The 16093-nt window shown below is 36.1% G+C and overlaps 2 protein-coding genes across 2 annotated transcripts; one reads left to right on the forward strand and one right to left on the reverse strand.

Moving 5' to 3' along the window:
• Positions 1-274: 274 nt before the first annotated feature.
• LOC137744495 (uncharacterized) lies at positions 275-2245 on the forward strand. The gene has a single exon (XM_068484297.1). It carries the CDS (start codon positions 275-277, stop codon positions 2243-2245), a length of 1971 nt encoding a protein of 656 aa, XP_068340398.1.
• Positions 2246-2920: 675 nt separating this feature from the next.
• Positions 2921-6944, reverse strand: LOC137744638 (calcium-dependent protein kinase 32-like). Its single transcript, XM_068484411.1, has 8 exons — positions 6071-6944; positions 5738-5861; positions 5508-5651; positions 4650-4802; positions 4404-4519; positions 4067-4234; positions 3578-3811; positions 2921-3449 (listed from the first exon to the last, which is right to left on the reverse strand). Exons 1-8 carry the CDS (start codon positions 6569-6571, stop codon positions 3294-3296), a joined length of 1596 nt encoding a protein of 531 aa, XP_068340512.1. The 5' UTR covers positions 6572-6944; the 3' UTR covers positions 2921-3293.
• Positions 6945-16093: the final 9149 nt, after the last annotated feature.

The following is a 16093-nucleotide window of genomic DNA, read 5'->3' on the forward strand; positions in this document are numbered from 1 at the left end:
TTACAAAATCTAAGCTGATATTGTACGTACTCATTCATTAAATAAATCCAACCGATTGACCAAAACGTTGGACCACCGTGATTGCTAAGTCCCTAGAGGGTGGCCCAGTATAAGTACTTGAAAAGGAACTCCAAGCAAGCACCTTCTCCTTCTCCAGATACAGAGACAGAGTCCTAGAGTTGTCAAGTCGTTTTCTTCTCCTCCCGCAAGGAAACTCCAACCACATACCAGCCACCTTGGGTTGAATTTGAATTAGGGTTAGGGTTTGAGAAACATGATGATTCAGATCAATAAACCGCCAGTGCTCCTGCCTCCGCCGCCGCCGCAAGGGTGTTTGAAAACGGCTGCTGTTCCGACAAGAGCAGGCCGAAACCTCCTTGTCCTCAACGCACCCACAAGGTCAACAATAATTCCGACAACTATTTCAATGGCTCGTCAAGTCCGACATTCGGTCCTCCCAATAATCCCGATGATGAAAAGAAGAGGAAGAAGAGCAATGGCTGCTTCCGATTCGGTTTCGGCTGCTGCTGTTGTCGACGTGGATATGCAGATTCGGGGGAAGAAAAATAACAAGAATAACAAGGTTTTTAAGGCGTACGGAGACCCCTGCCTCGATCTGTTTTTCAACGTCACACAACGACCCAGCGATTACCGCGAGAAGCAGCGGGAGACGGAGAAGAAGTATCACACCAAAATGTTTAACTATCTGCGGCAACAGCTCCCCTTGGCCTGGTCCCACGATCCTCTCACCACTCTCAAGCTCATCTTCAACCTCTGTCCCTGCGATATCGACGGATCGAAATGGTACAGTGAAGCTTTTGAATTCGCAGCTGTTTGGCTCCACCACAACCACCCCGACACTCTGTTACGCAACTTCGGCTCTCTTGCCGACTCCTTCGGTCCTTCGTTCACCCTGCTCGACGTTCTGTACGGCCTCCTCGTTCCTCCTCAGGATCAGCTGGATCACACACTGAAGGAGTTACTCCAACGCGAGAATCCGAATTCTCATGCAGATCGGTATGCCCGCGACCCGGCTTACAGGCTGTTGCACGACCGGGGTATGGATGCGTTTGCGGAGCGGTTGAAGTCCGATCTTGAAAAATTGAAGCAGAACAAGCTCGAGCTCAAGCCGTGTGATTATGATGACGATGTTGACGATGATACCGACTACAATGCTAAACGCGGTTCTCTTGATGCTCATGCTTATCATGATCTTCAAGTTTCTTTGGCAATATATTGTTTGCTTACAGGGAACCCATGGGACGCACATAAGGGGCGCTCCATTTCGCTGGAAGAAAGCACTGCGAGGAGGCTTCTCCCCACCGAATCAGATGTATCGCGGGAGTGGGAGCGGCTGAGGAAGGAGGTTTTGGCGCCCTTGAAAAACTACTCTAGTCGTCAAAGTCGGTTTGACAGGTGGAAGCGCTGTGAGGTGAAGAAGTACTTGGAGGAGGTGAAAGCAGCAACAACAATTATAAAGCCCGACGCTTTACTTCCAAATGACATCCTACGCTATCTGGAAGATGGCAATGTTGGGGAAGCAGCAGAGCTTCAATGGAAGGCAATGGTGCAAAAGGTCAAGGAGGGCGGCAAATTCAAAAACTGCTGGGCTGTATGTGACAACGGCTTGTGGCAGTCAAGGAGTTTGAGTTTGGGACTTTTGGTGTATGAACTGAGTGAAGAGCCATGGAACCGAAAAGTGATGAATTTCAGTCTGCCTGATTCCCGCTGTAAGTTTATTCCGCCCATTCATTTTTTGCCCCAGCTGCATTCCATTCAAGGCCTCGACGATGTTAAGTCCAAGTTCTCCTTTCTGACAAGAATGGACAGGAGAATGGACATAAGCATATGTATTGATTTACAAATGGTGTTTGATGCCATCTTGGAAGTGGCTGTCAAGGAGAATTTGAAGCCAGAGCAGATGATCAAGAAGCTGTTTCTGTTCACCGACTGCGCAGGCTATGATTGGAAGGGTTACGAGACTCTGTATGAGGCCATACGGAGCATGTTCGAGGACAAGGGGTATGGGGATGATGCGGTGCCACACATTGTGTTTTGGGATTTTTGGTCGGGGTATCATTCTCCATCCTTCGATTTTCCTCATAGAGGGGTGACGGTGTTGCGTGGCTACTCCAAAAATTTGATCAAATCCTTCTTGGACAATGGTGGGGATTTTCGCCCTCACCATCTCATGGAAGTAGCCATTGCCGACAAAGAATATCAAACTCTTGCTGTAGTCGACTGACTGACTCGCTCAATCATCCGGTCCCTCCTTTGGCATTGGCGATAGCATTGGCATTGGAATTGGATTGATGATCGATATGATCTTCTGCGATCTGATTGTCCATCATTTCTTACTTACCGCAGTTTTCAGGTAGAATTTAAGCTAATAAGTAACCTTTATTAGGAAGAAGAGGCATCCTATATGTGTCTGTCTGTCTTAGCTAGATGTGGTTTGGATTCATTCCAGAGCTCTCTCTTATCTTTATGTAACATTAGAAATAATCATGCGTTTTAGTATCCTTAATTATATTGTTTCCTCGGTTAGTAAGCTAGCAACTGGTGGTACGTAATATTATGCATGTTTAATTAAGCTTATTAGTTACTAACTTAATGATGAGGTACATGATATTATGGATGATTAATTAAGCTTATTATTTAGTGGTGAAAGCAATTGGTTGCTCCTAGACCTAACAATTTCTTACACAACTCGTTATCACAACACAAAAAATGACAAAAAATAACGAATTTCAAGTCAATACGATAACTAATCGGATCATCCGTTAAAAATCCGTTCTTAACCTCGTAGACCAGACGGTTGGTTGCTCCTAGACCTGACAATGTCTTCACCTCGCGGCGTTCCCACGAGATAAACATGCCAAAATTAGCGTACCAAAATTGAAAATTTGGTATGTGGTAATGTTCTTAAGCTGTAGTTCATTTGATCAGTAATTTGATATCGTTTGCTTTCCAAAGAAATAATTCGAATACATATGAATCTCAATAACTTCTACCAACAATGACTTTGACGAAAATATATATGCCATTTGTAACATATTTACAATCACAATGAACTTGTTTTCCAACCTGCTCCTTCTCCAACCAACCCTTACAGCAAATACGTTACATACATCCCCATTCACCAAGACATGAACACCCTTGGCCCGTATCCTAACAATCACAAAACGATCTAAAAAGGATGAAAAACGAATTACATAACACAACAAAACAATGAAAGATTCTTTCCTTCATATGCCTCTTCCACACAAGTACCTCGAGTCAATCCTCCAGCGTTATGTACTCTCCGTTTTACCTTCCAATGGTCCATCCTTAAACAATTTCAAACTGAGACTATTGAACCGATCTCGTGAATACTGCCTTGATGCTTTCCTCCAATCTGTCCCGGCCTTCATCATTGCGGCAAATTCCTCATAACTTATTCGTCCATCCTGCAACCATGGAAAGGGATTCATTGTGAATTCTAAGCAACTACTAGAACAAGAAATTAATGGTTTTGGTTCATAAGCGGATTTGCAACAAGACACTCATTAACAATTTAACATGCAATCTTACTGACCTTGTCCGTATCTACGTCATTAATAATGGCATTGATAACATCTTCAATGTTATCATCAACTTCATTACTCAAGGCATCTCGCAGCTCTTCAATTTCAATATACCCATTCCGGTTTTTGTCGAAGAATTCAAATGCTTTGCGAAGATGCTCCTCATCATTGCCCATCCTTCTTAGGTGAACAGAGATGGCTACAAATTCTCCGTAGTCTAGATATCCATCATTATCTACATCACCCTGTTTAACAGATGAAACCCCTCTTATTAGTATGTGTAGCATTAATGGATCTTTAAACAGTAATGCAATACAGAGTCATTCAAGCAAGAAGGTTTCAGATTCTTTGAGTCGAATATGCATATAGATGATAAAATCTATGTCAAAAGAAATCACTTGGATAGTCGAACATGCATATGGATTATTTTTGGCCCAAAGGCCATAACTAATTAATCCTCTAACATATAAAACCATAAACTAATACAAGATAATACTTACAGCTTCCATCAGAATATGAAGATCCCCATCAGGAATTTGATGGCCAAGTTTATGCAACCCAACTCTTAGCTCGTCAATGTTAATCTTGCCCTTGTTGTTAATATCCATGAGCTTAAATCCCTCCTGTATACCACCAACTTCCTCCATCGACAAATGCTCGGCTATAACCTGTTAATTTAAAATTCCAAAAGAAAATATTAGCAACTAAGGACACATGCATCCCAAACGTTTTTTTTTTTTTTTTTTGAGAAGATGCATCCCAAACGTATAATAGAACAAATATAGCAGATGAAGGGTTATGAAAAAATTATCAAACAAAAATCTTAGAAAAGAATACCTTGAGAGCGCTTTTCTTGAGCTTGTTCATAACAGAGAATTGCTTGAGCCTTGACCGAACAGTTTCACCTAAAGAAACATTTGGAGCTTTCTTTGCATTTTGTAACCAAGGATGATCTGCACTCAAAGAACCAAGAATAAGATGTATGTTCATAATATTACGTTTTGCACTTCCAAATTCTTCAAGCAACAAAAGTCTCTTTAATATCAAACTATAATGATAACCATCGGCAGAACTGAACATTACCTAGAACTTCCTGAGCTGTAAGCCTCTGCTTTGGATCGGGATTAAGCATCTTCTTCACAAGGTCTTTCGCATTATCAGAAACCAGAGGCCAGGGGTCCTTCTTAAAATTTACAACAGACCGTATAATTGCTTCTGCAACTCCTTGTTCAGTTTCTGCACACAAGATAATAGATTCAAGTCAGAAATTGTACAAGATGCTAAGCACTAGGAAAGCCAGAAAGTAATCAGAATTCGATAGAAGTGAAGAGAAATTAGAAAGTAGCAAATTCATTTCAACGGGTCTCAATTCATGCATGCACGTATAAATATATGATGAGTAAATATGGTAGCAGCACATCACTTTTTGTTAGTAGATAAATTTCCAACCTAAGAATCTACAGCACACAAGCACATATTTTAATAGAAGCAACGCCAACTTGTTATTTGTTACCAAAATCGATAAAATACAATGTGTTTGGAAATATTTTGACCAACCATGGTCCATGGACGCACAGTGCAAGCAAAAATATAAGGTATAACTGGTGAATGTGAACTTTAAAACAGTTCTCCCCACTTAATTTCTTCACTGAAAATATAGATAGATACTGCCTTCATATTATCTAGAGTGTGTGGAGAACAGCATTAATTAAGAAAAGTGAAAACAGCATCTACATACTTTAGTCAAGCTATACTGCATTTACACCTAGTTAGTGTGTGTGTGTGTGTGTGTGTATGTGTACACTATATACCATATAATGTACCTTCCCTATAAGAATGTAACTACTGTATAATGCGAGTTGTATCTATACTACAGTGAGATATTTAAATGAACACGCATTTGGGTTAGCAAGCAACGAACATATAAAAACGAACACAAACCTGCCCAAAATGGTGGAACACCACAAAGTAAGATATAGAGTATAACTCCAGCACTCCACACATCAATTTCAGGACCATAGTTGCGTTTAAGCACCTCAGGAGCCATGTAATAGGGACTTCCAACAATTTCATTAAATACTTCACCTGGAAATACATGAAAAAAAAAAAAATGTTTTGGTAAACTAATCAGAACAAGAAAATCAAATGGCATAGTTTGGAGAAGACTTTACCAGGTTTAAAGAACACGGACAGCCCAAAATCAATTGCCTTTAAAGGTGCTGTTTCTTTCTTGTTTTCAAACAAGAAGTTCTCGGGTTTGAGATCCCGGTGTATCACACCGTGCTTGTGACACATCTGCAAGAGAATTAAACACATTAACATTATGCTAGGGTATGTAAACCTATCAAAAGGTTGATTCCTCAGAGAATAATCTTGGGAACAAAAATCTATTCTATACATAAACGGCAAAAGAATCAATTCACCACAATTCCACAATTGCAATTCACCACAATCCAATCAATCACCGATCCAACATGATCACTAAAAACCACCAAAATCCTCACCTGAACAACTTCGACAATTGTCTTCGTGACGGCGGCAGCAGCACGCTCTGTGTAGTGGCCTCTGGACACGATTCGATCGAAGAGCTCACCGCCCTCACAGAGCTCCATAACAATGTGGACAGCATGGTCATCTTCATAGGTGTCTTTCAAGCTCACTATATTGGGGTGCTTAGGCAAATGCTTCATGATCTCAACTTCTCTCGTCACATCCTCTATATCCACAGCTGTTCTCAGCTTGCTTTTCGAAATCGACTTACAGGCGAACTTCTCGCCGGAGTCCTTATCGGTGCAAAGGTAGGTAATTCCAAACTCTCCACGGCCGAGCTCCCGACCCAGTTCGTATCTCTGCTCGATTTCAGCGCCAGTCGGGTCTTTCAGCACACAGAGCTTGGAACCACCATTTCCCTGGCCGGGGACGTAGTTTATCGAAAATGGATTCTTCCTGTTCTTCTTGTCCTTCAACGGAGAACCCGTCTGGGGGGTCGCACAGCAATTACCCATCTGTGAAAATCGGTCTGGGAGCCAGAATCGTATCAGAATTCGAATTGAATACTCGAAATCTGAGGGTTTAGGGGAAAATCAAGAGATGGGTTTCGAGATCCGAATTGCTCTGTAACCCAATTGAATATTGAGAATTTTTTTTGGAGGATGAACAGAATTTGAAACCAGAGATGTGACTTAAGGAAATGGGGAGAGAGGGTTATGGGGGTTTGGAATTGAAGAAGAAGATGCAAAGGGGAATTTAGCGTGTGGAAGCCACCATTTGGTGGATTGGTGGATTGGTGGAATAGAGACAAAGAGAAAGGGTCCAGCCTCTTTCACAGAGACTTCCCTCCTTACTCCTAACCCCCTCTCTCTCTCTCTCTCTCTCTCTCTCTCTCTCTCTCTCCACACAGTTGGATAGACAGATCGAGATTTAGAGAGAGGGAGAGAGACGGGGAGGGCTTTGTTGTTTCCTAAAATATTCTAAACAAAATTAATCTCAAATTGTTTTTTCATCTCACACAATGCCCCTAACCACTTATTATAATTACAATCCATGTCCCATTTTATTTTATTTTTATTATTTTTTGTAATTATTTTGTTTTTCACACTATCATACAAAATTATTAAACTAAAATCTTGAACTTACAAGTACAAATGAATACCCGTAGTATTAGTGACGACCATTTTATTTATTTTTTGAGAAAATTAACTATTATTCAAAAACCATGCACTATATATTATTTAGTTTGTAAAAGTGTTATTCACACTTCAAAATTGTTATCGTGTACTTCAGCTTTATAAAACAGTAGAGAAAATTTGCACAAGAATGTGCATGATGATCTTTTTGAAGTGCCAATCACAACTTTCTGTTATTTCTTATATTCACTCCTTTTTATACGAGCAATATTGAAAATAATTGAACAATTGTATAAAGGTAATTACTTAATCATTGGAAGAATGCTTTGCTTTTGTTTTCGTTTAATTCTCTTTGTATAATGATTAAGATAACAATGATTGCATTTTTTATTACTTTTCAAAATATGAGATGAATGATGGATAAATACACTCTTACTCATCATTGGAGAATTTGGAATTCCATACCCGCCATACTCTTACTCATTATTCAACACACTCTTATCATCGAGCTAACCATAGTGGCTTATGTAGATTACGTTGACATAACTAATTGGTTTTTCTTCTTATAAGAATACCATTGAGGAATTGAGAATTACTCCTAACTGATCTCTAGTGCACGATAGAATACTCTAAGCTAGCTTTTTTCCTAATTAATGTGCATTTTATACTTGTTCTTAGTTACTTATTAGTTTTTGTGATACAACTAAAAATCAGCGAGTCTCCAATTCGACTAGCACCCGAACCAATAAGCGTATAATCAAGAGATATGCATTATGGATTTTCTTCAAATACAAAGTGTATAATTTGCCATCCTTTTTGAGGTGATTTGAACATATAGGAATTGCATCTTCTCTTAAAATAAAAAATAAAAATTAATATACGTGAAGACTCAAAGACCAAAAAGATGAATCTTAATAGAAAAGAAAGACAAAAATATCTCTTTGAAAATATCGCATTTTATAGTACTACCCACCAGAATATGGCATTATTCATGCCTGCATGTGAAATTTAATACGAGGAGTATATATCTTAATTTTCTTGTAATATTAATATACACAAACAAATTAATCATTAGCATATACAGCTAACACATACCAAACAAAATGAAAGAAAATTTTCCATTAGCTTTATTAACTATTTCCATCGTACCTTCATCTTCTTCATCACGAGAAATTTTTTAGTGTGCCGATAACATAACCCAGTACACCAAGTATCATAATACAAGTGGTTAAATTTTTTTTTCAAGTATTTAATCATTTATATTTATAACATTTGATGTACAGGGTCGGCACACTTCTACACTTTGCAATTGAGCTAGTAGACTGGCCTAGATTTTCAACATGTACTATGAACATGCAACGAAATAGTACATATGGTTGTATCTTTTATTAGTAGAGGACAAGAGTGATTAATTTGTGAAACGAGTTTAATGAGAATACTCTGGCATTTAATGTGAATGTTTTTTATCATTAAAATAAACGTAAGTATACTATATGCATGATGTATATTTTAAGATCTGGAGATTTGTGTGGAGTACTTGTATAAAGCTTCAAAAAGAAGTGCAGAATAATGAGCGTGTGAGATCGAAATACAAGAAAAATAAGGCGCAAGGCGATAGGGGCGATTTTAAGAGAAAGGGCAGTGTGGCAATTAAAAAGAGAAGCAAGGTTAATTTAATGGATGAAATGGTCAGCTTTGGTGCAGACACGCTATGCATTCAGTTGGTAAGAGGGACCTACTCTCTCCTTCTCGTTATATACAAACAAACCACAAATACTTCTGCAAAAGGCTGTACGTTTATGCACACGTGGCTCGATTCCAATGATATGCCTGTTCAGAGTAGACCTTCTGGAAGCCAACCGATAAATTAGTGAGAGAGACTAAAATATTGCTTCTTTTTTTTTTTTTTTTTTTGAACGCCAAATATTGCTTTATTTGAACTCCGTGTATACCCCTGGCCCACCACTTTACACAAATTATCTCGCAAGGGTAGACTGGTCAAATCACGGAATCTTTTTTATGGCGTTTATTGACCGTCGAGGCGTGCCAGCCAACCATTATTTGCCAAACTATTGGAACTTATTTATTTTTAGTAAACAAAGTTATGGAATTGATCTAATATTACGGTCTAATAGTATTTTTTTTCATTTATAATTGAGTGGTATTTTTGAGTTTAGTTTTAGTAGTATTTTCGACTTTAGTAAAACAATAAAATATATAAATATATTAATTTGGTATTTATTTCTTGTCCCTTTTTTTCCATGTATAAATTCATACGAGTAAAATTCGATCCTATAAACCCAAAGTTTCTTTTTAATATAAAAAATGAGACAATGGTGGCGAGCAATGGTCATCCACCTCTTTTAGGTTTGAAGAGGTTATGAGAAATTTCAACATATCCGTGACCACAATCAAACAAACTCATCAACTCAGAGCATTAAACTTGAGATCTCAAAATAATTTGCTGTCTGTCCTGCGGCCGTTCAGGAGTGGGAGAAAAGGGCAGTTTTGACATTTTGTGCTGGAAAAACAAAATGGCATAAGAAAAATGGCCATGCTTTTTGGGCATTTTGGGTTGACCAGTCAAACATAACTATTTTGACTTGGGGGGTTTTGGAGTGGCCACTCTATTTGTGTGCCCCTAGTCGATTTTAAGCAGGTTAATTAAATATTAAATATTTTATATTATTTTTACGTTTGCATGTGACTGTGCGAGACGTTACGGCACAGGATTTTATCTTGATTTTGGTAGTCAGACCAACAATTATAAAAAAAAATAAAAATAAAAAGCAATTGGGTGATGCTTCAAACTGGACTGGGCAAAACTGTAGCAGAGTTGGAATCTTCTGTAAGCCAACCGGATTACCTGACAAAATAGACGCTATAGAAATCTTGAATTACAAATGTGATAAAATGGGTATTGGAGTTCACTGTACGTACCCATAAACAGTGGCAGAGTCAGAATTTGATATGAGAAAAGTCTTTTCACAAATATTATAAAAATAGCAAATAACACATTACAAAACTACTAAATAAAGCATCATAATAACATATTCATTGTCAATGGTGCGTTTGAAAGTATTTTGAAAATGACTAATGGTGTTTTTAATGAAAATGTTTACAAAATCAATCCTTAGTTAAAGTGCAAGTGAATCTAAAAAAGAACTTGAAGTAGTTCTTACAAGATGTACATAATTGGTAATTCTTCCAAACTTTCGAAACTTAAAAACACTTTCACCAAAAACGTTTTCAGTTATTTTAAAATTACTTCCAAGCATACACAATATTACTTGTTACATGATAATCTTACCATCTATTCTATTAAATATAATAGTGCGAATCAATAAAAAATTCTAAACACTAACACTTAAATAAGAGGTAAGATAGAGGATAAACAATAAAAAGTTATAGAGAATAAGATATATTTTACAAATCTTATCGTTGAATTAATTTGAATATGTAATATGACAATATATGTGAAATTTTAGAAAATGAGAAGAATAATAGCTTTGTAGATTTGGAGTCCTGCTTCTGGGTTGCACCGTGAAAGAGAAAAATCGAAGTAGATTTTATTTTATTTTTTCATTTAAAAGTGAAGGTTCATTGTTAAGGTTTTTCATCAAATGCTAAAGATTATTAATTCTATGGAATATACATAATAAAGTATCGAGTTAGTGGTGCGATGTAATCAGACTTGGAAGTTGAATTTTGGAATAGGAAAGAATAGGTTTGAATTGTTGCACTATTGACCAATAAGAGAAGGATTCTAAAGGAAAGAAGTATCATACCTATCGGAGAAGGGTTGCAAAGCAAAACTCAGGGGCCAATACTTGTCTCAAGATCCCTCCGCCACTGCCCATAAGAGATTTTTCCATGTATTCGGTACATAAGTAAGTACTTCATGTGTTATTTTGTATGTAGAGAGAATTTTTTTTTTTTTAATAATGTTTTTCTACTTGTATTATGACACGTGAACCGACTTGTGTACCAAATACGTGAAAAAAGTTATCATTCCACAATAAATAGTTGATTAGGAGCGGAGATTTCCCTCTCAAATTATTGGTTGGGGCGCTTATCTAGTTTGTAAATAAGAATTTTTTAGCAAGGCTAGCTAATTATTAGTAATTCCGACTACTTAGAACATCTTCAAATGAGATATCAAATATAATATGTCAAAATTGTATTTGATGACTCATGTAGCAAATTGAATACAAGTGCTAAATTATCTTTTTTTTCCAATGGATATGTCGAATATTTATTTTATTATTTTATTGGGCGTAGAGTTACATTAACTATTAAAAATTAATCAAAATTAATTGTAGTTTTTATTCTGTTGGTTGTTAATGGGTTCCATGTATTACAAAATTCAATTAAATATATGTGACTCCTTCTTTGTTTGCTATCAAAAAAGGCAGCTAGAAAGTAAGGAGTCAAATGACTCACATGCCACATCATATATGGCATATCCATTAAAGAACACCTAAATGTCTTTTAATCCTATTTGGCATATTTGACATCTCCTTTGGAGATGGTCTTAGAAGTTAATGAAGTTGACCTTATCTATTTAATATATTAATCGTCGTGTAGGTTATAAAGCTTGCACATCAGTGAAAGATGAAGGATAAGTATTTTAATGCCACCAATTGGTACTACGATTAAGTGGCATTTCTTTTTACGTGTAAGTGATCTCATGTTTGACTCATATGGATAATGATGGCGTATTATATATGTTTTGAGTTCAATACTAGTTAGTGACGTGTTCATTGTGTGACCTAACTCAATCTCTCTCCCTTGAGTAGAATATCTCATCCCTCTTATACTCATATGCACAAAATTAATCTAGAATAATACTTGCATTCTCTCGTTGTAGGATGAGCTCATTCATCCACTTGTAAATAATCCATCTGCGCTATAGAAATTTTATAATCATTTGAATCAGAAAACGTTTACTAATCCAAATGTATTAAATTAATTGATAGTTCATTATTAATATGTTACTTACAACATACGTATTGTGATATCCCACATCACCCAGGGGAGTTTAAATGTATATTCCCATCCCTACCTAGTACGAGGCCTTTTGGGAGCTCACTGGCTTTGGGTTCCGTAGGAACTCCGAAGTTAAGCGAGAATGGGGCTAGAGCAATCCCATGATAGGTGACCCACTGGGAAGTTGCTCGTGAGTTCCCAAAAACAAAACCATGAGGGCGTGGTCGAGGCCCAAAGCGGACAATATCGTGCTACGGTGGTGGAGCGGGTCCGGGAAGTGATCCGCTCCGGGCCGGGATGTGACACGTATTCATTTGATACATTTAAATGATTAAACGATCATCAATCAAAGTGAATTTTGTAGAGATAATCTTCAAATGAAGATTAAGGAATTGAACGTTTCCGACTATGAAATTTCTACAGTAAATATAAATTATTTTTCAAGTTGAAAGAATGAGCTCATCCTACCAAGGGAGGAATGCAAATATGATTCGTTAATATATAGAGTTGCACACGCTGACACATGCACATAAATTCTCAATGAACTACTAAATGAGTCAGTGGCACTATCATTCTTCTTAACTTTTTATAACATAAAGTTTTGGCGTATACAATAACAATAAAATTATCTGAACGTACAAAATTGATATAAATTGTAATAAAAATAGACCTTACATGTATTAGAGAGTGTGTTAATAAATGCTTTTATTTTATTTATTTTTTTTATAAATAACATTAATTATATATTAAAGAAGCTCAAACATTTTTCACTATGTCAAATAAGCTTTTTAGTCAAATACTCTATGAGTTTGACATAACTCCTCACTTTTGTCCTTGAGATTCAAAATAGATAGAATTGGTCATGAGTTTGTCCACCATCAATCATTTTGATTATTCCGAAAAATCTATATTAAATAACTATAAATGGCAAAAATACCATCAATTTTTGTGAAATTAATTTGGCAAATTGTTATTAAATTGAGGTTACTTTTGTCATTTTAGTCCTTATATAACAAAGACTTCACGGAATGACTAAAATGATTGATGGTGGACAAACTCATGGATCACTTCTATCAATTTCAAATCTTAGAAACCAAATTGAGTAACTTTGCCAATCTCAGAAACCATTTTATCTAAAAAAGCCTATAAAATATCTACAGTTAAAATTTTGAAGAAGAGAAATAAAAGTAAGAAAACTAGAAGAAAATAAGAAGAAGAAAACAACCCACAGCTCACCAAACAAATTAATGGGCGGTGCCAACGTTGTTTTGACGACTTTTGTATGGAAGCAGCAGGAATCCGCACGTCAATTAATTATTTTTAAATCTCTCATTTTTCCAGTCTTAATCCACGTTTTCTCCACCATGCAAGAGAAAAAAATCTAAGCACCTGACCTCGATTTCAATTCATCACAAAGGGAAGAGGAAGTTTAGTTTATTTTCATTTTTATTTTATTTCTGTGTGTTTGGGGTGGATTAGGTTGGGGGAGTCTTAAGATTCATGCGTTCACATTTTCTAAATGTGGTCTAATTTTTTAGGGTTGAAGATAATTTTGGTCCTTGTATCTTTTATGGATTTAATAATTTTAGTTCATGTGTTCTTATTTTGGAAAATTTAGTTTGTTCTTTGCCCCGTACTCTGACATGCTCTATCAACCAAGTTTAATGTAACAACCTATTCTCAATTTTACGGTTTTTATAATTTTAATAAGTGAATTTACGAAAATGCTTTTCGAGGCAAATGCATTGACTTTGTTTGACCACCTTGTCATGTCATTTTTGGTGATGGTGGTGGTTTGTTTTCACGGGAAGAAAGGGAGAGCCAAGAGAGAGTGAGAGAACTCTTGAGAGAAAGAGAGAACGGGAGAGAAAAGGGAGGAGAGAGAGAGTTCCAGAATTTTTGGGTGCCCACATGGCACTCACCCAATAGTTAGACAAAAATATCATATGTCCAATTAATTATCAATTTACCAAAATATCCTCGACGTTCAAAACTTCATAAAATCTTCGTTATAATTTTGAATCACATTCTGTTTGCGCCCACACGTCCATAGCGACGAATACTATGAGGATACGCCAAGAAAACAGATCTTACATGACACGACAAGGTGGTCAAACAAAATCAATGCATTTGCCTCGAAGGGCATTTTCGTAAATTCACTTTTTAAAATTATAAAAACTATAAAATTGGGAATGGGTCATTACATTTAACTAGCGTAGTTAGTAAAATATGAAACGAGTATAGTACTGTAATTATATTATTGTGCATGTTTGTTTATTGATATAAATTATTTCATTTCTTTTATTAAAAAAATATATAAAATACGTGAATTTTACATGTAGTGAAAAGTGTATTAAACATGGAAAAGTGTGTATGCACGTGTATAACACATGTAGTGTAGGTTGAAGTTTTGAAAATGTGTAATTTAACGAGACATGCGCAAAAAACAAAAAATATGTTTGAAAATACTAAAAATTAAATAATAAAAAAAATAGATTCCCCCAGTTGTACACATGTTTTGCTATCTCTTTCAAATAATAAGAGAGATAAGAAGATGATTATTTATTTATTTATTTATAATTGGTTACACCAAATAATTTATCATCTTTGGGTGACACGGAGCGTTTTATTGAGTGGTAATCACAGTCACAATTAAGCCATTTGTACTTCTACAAGAAGTTATAAATTGTTGTCTTCTGAATTTTCACTTCAATAAGGTGACATCAGATATAGAAATGTAGTGACAAAAAATCTTAGAAAACTTCGTAGGTGGGACACTATTGATGAAAATAATAGCATAAAAAATGGAATGATTTGGGCAAAAAGACATATATGTTTTTTTTTTTAGTATATCGATATTTTTACACAAAAATGAGGGGGAGTTCGATTAAGCCACATAATGGGCAATTTAATTTGGTATCGAATTCAACATTCACGAGATTTGAAGCGAATATCTCTCACTTCCAAGTGAAGAAGAATACCAACATACCATAGTACTGAATGGCAAAAGACCTATATGTTTTTAAGAGAGTGAATGGTTGGAAATGATAAAATTGGAAGAAAATATGAAATTTTAGGATAATTAGAAGGTTTTTTTTTCTATTTATTTTTTATTTTTTATGGTTGGAATTAGAAGAAAATATTTAAAAGCGCGCAGTTGGTATTGGGAGATGGACAAAAACCATATTTTTGTTAGTTTAAGTAAATTAATTAATTAGCAGTAGAAGAAGAGGAAAATAATTTTGTAGAGGTAACCAAGTCAATAATGGATTGGTGTTTGGATCGAACCACCAAAATTTTTAGTCGTTGACCTTTTGGATTAACTAGTCCCTTTGCTAAGCGGATGAGATTTTTTAATGTGCCTAAACATGGACGGTACACTATGTGGTACTATACAATTGAAGTGAAGTTCTTATTTCAAGTGTTCCTCTACTTTTATAATGACGTATGACGTATGTACCCGTGTTCTAAATACACTTAAAAATCTATCGCCAAAGAGAAATTCTTGGGTGTCACTAAGTAGTACATACTCGGTGAGTCCATCGACTCTATCCTAATAACTAGATATGAGAGAGATTAATGACTACGTACAATCAGTGATAGAACAAATTTTCTGCATGCTTCATATATGATAGTTTTTAAGTTTATGTGAAAATAAGGTGACTTTTTCTTGAGTTACATTGTAAGAAAGACATTTGACGTTAGAAGCAACCTGGTTTTTCATATTAATATTGGCAAGTGCTTGAACTTTGAAACCCTTTACTCAAAGTTTTAACTACATGATGCATTCCGTCCCATGGTCAGTAGTTCCAAGGGTTCCGGAGAGCCTCTGAAGGATTCTCTTGTTTTCAGTTTTTACATTTTTAAAAACTAAAATCTTGCTTTGTAATTACTTTCAGTTTGGAAAAATGA

This window comes from Pyrus communis, chromosome 9, assembly GCF_963583255.1.
Source record: "Pyrus communis chromosome 9, drPyrComm1.1, whole genome shotgun sequence".
NCBI classification, from domain to species: Eukaryota; Viridiplantae; Streptophyta; class Magnoliopsida; order Rosales; family Rosaceae; genus Pyrus; species Pyrus communis.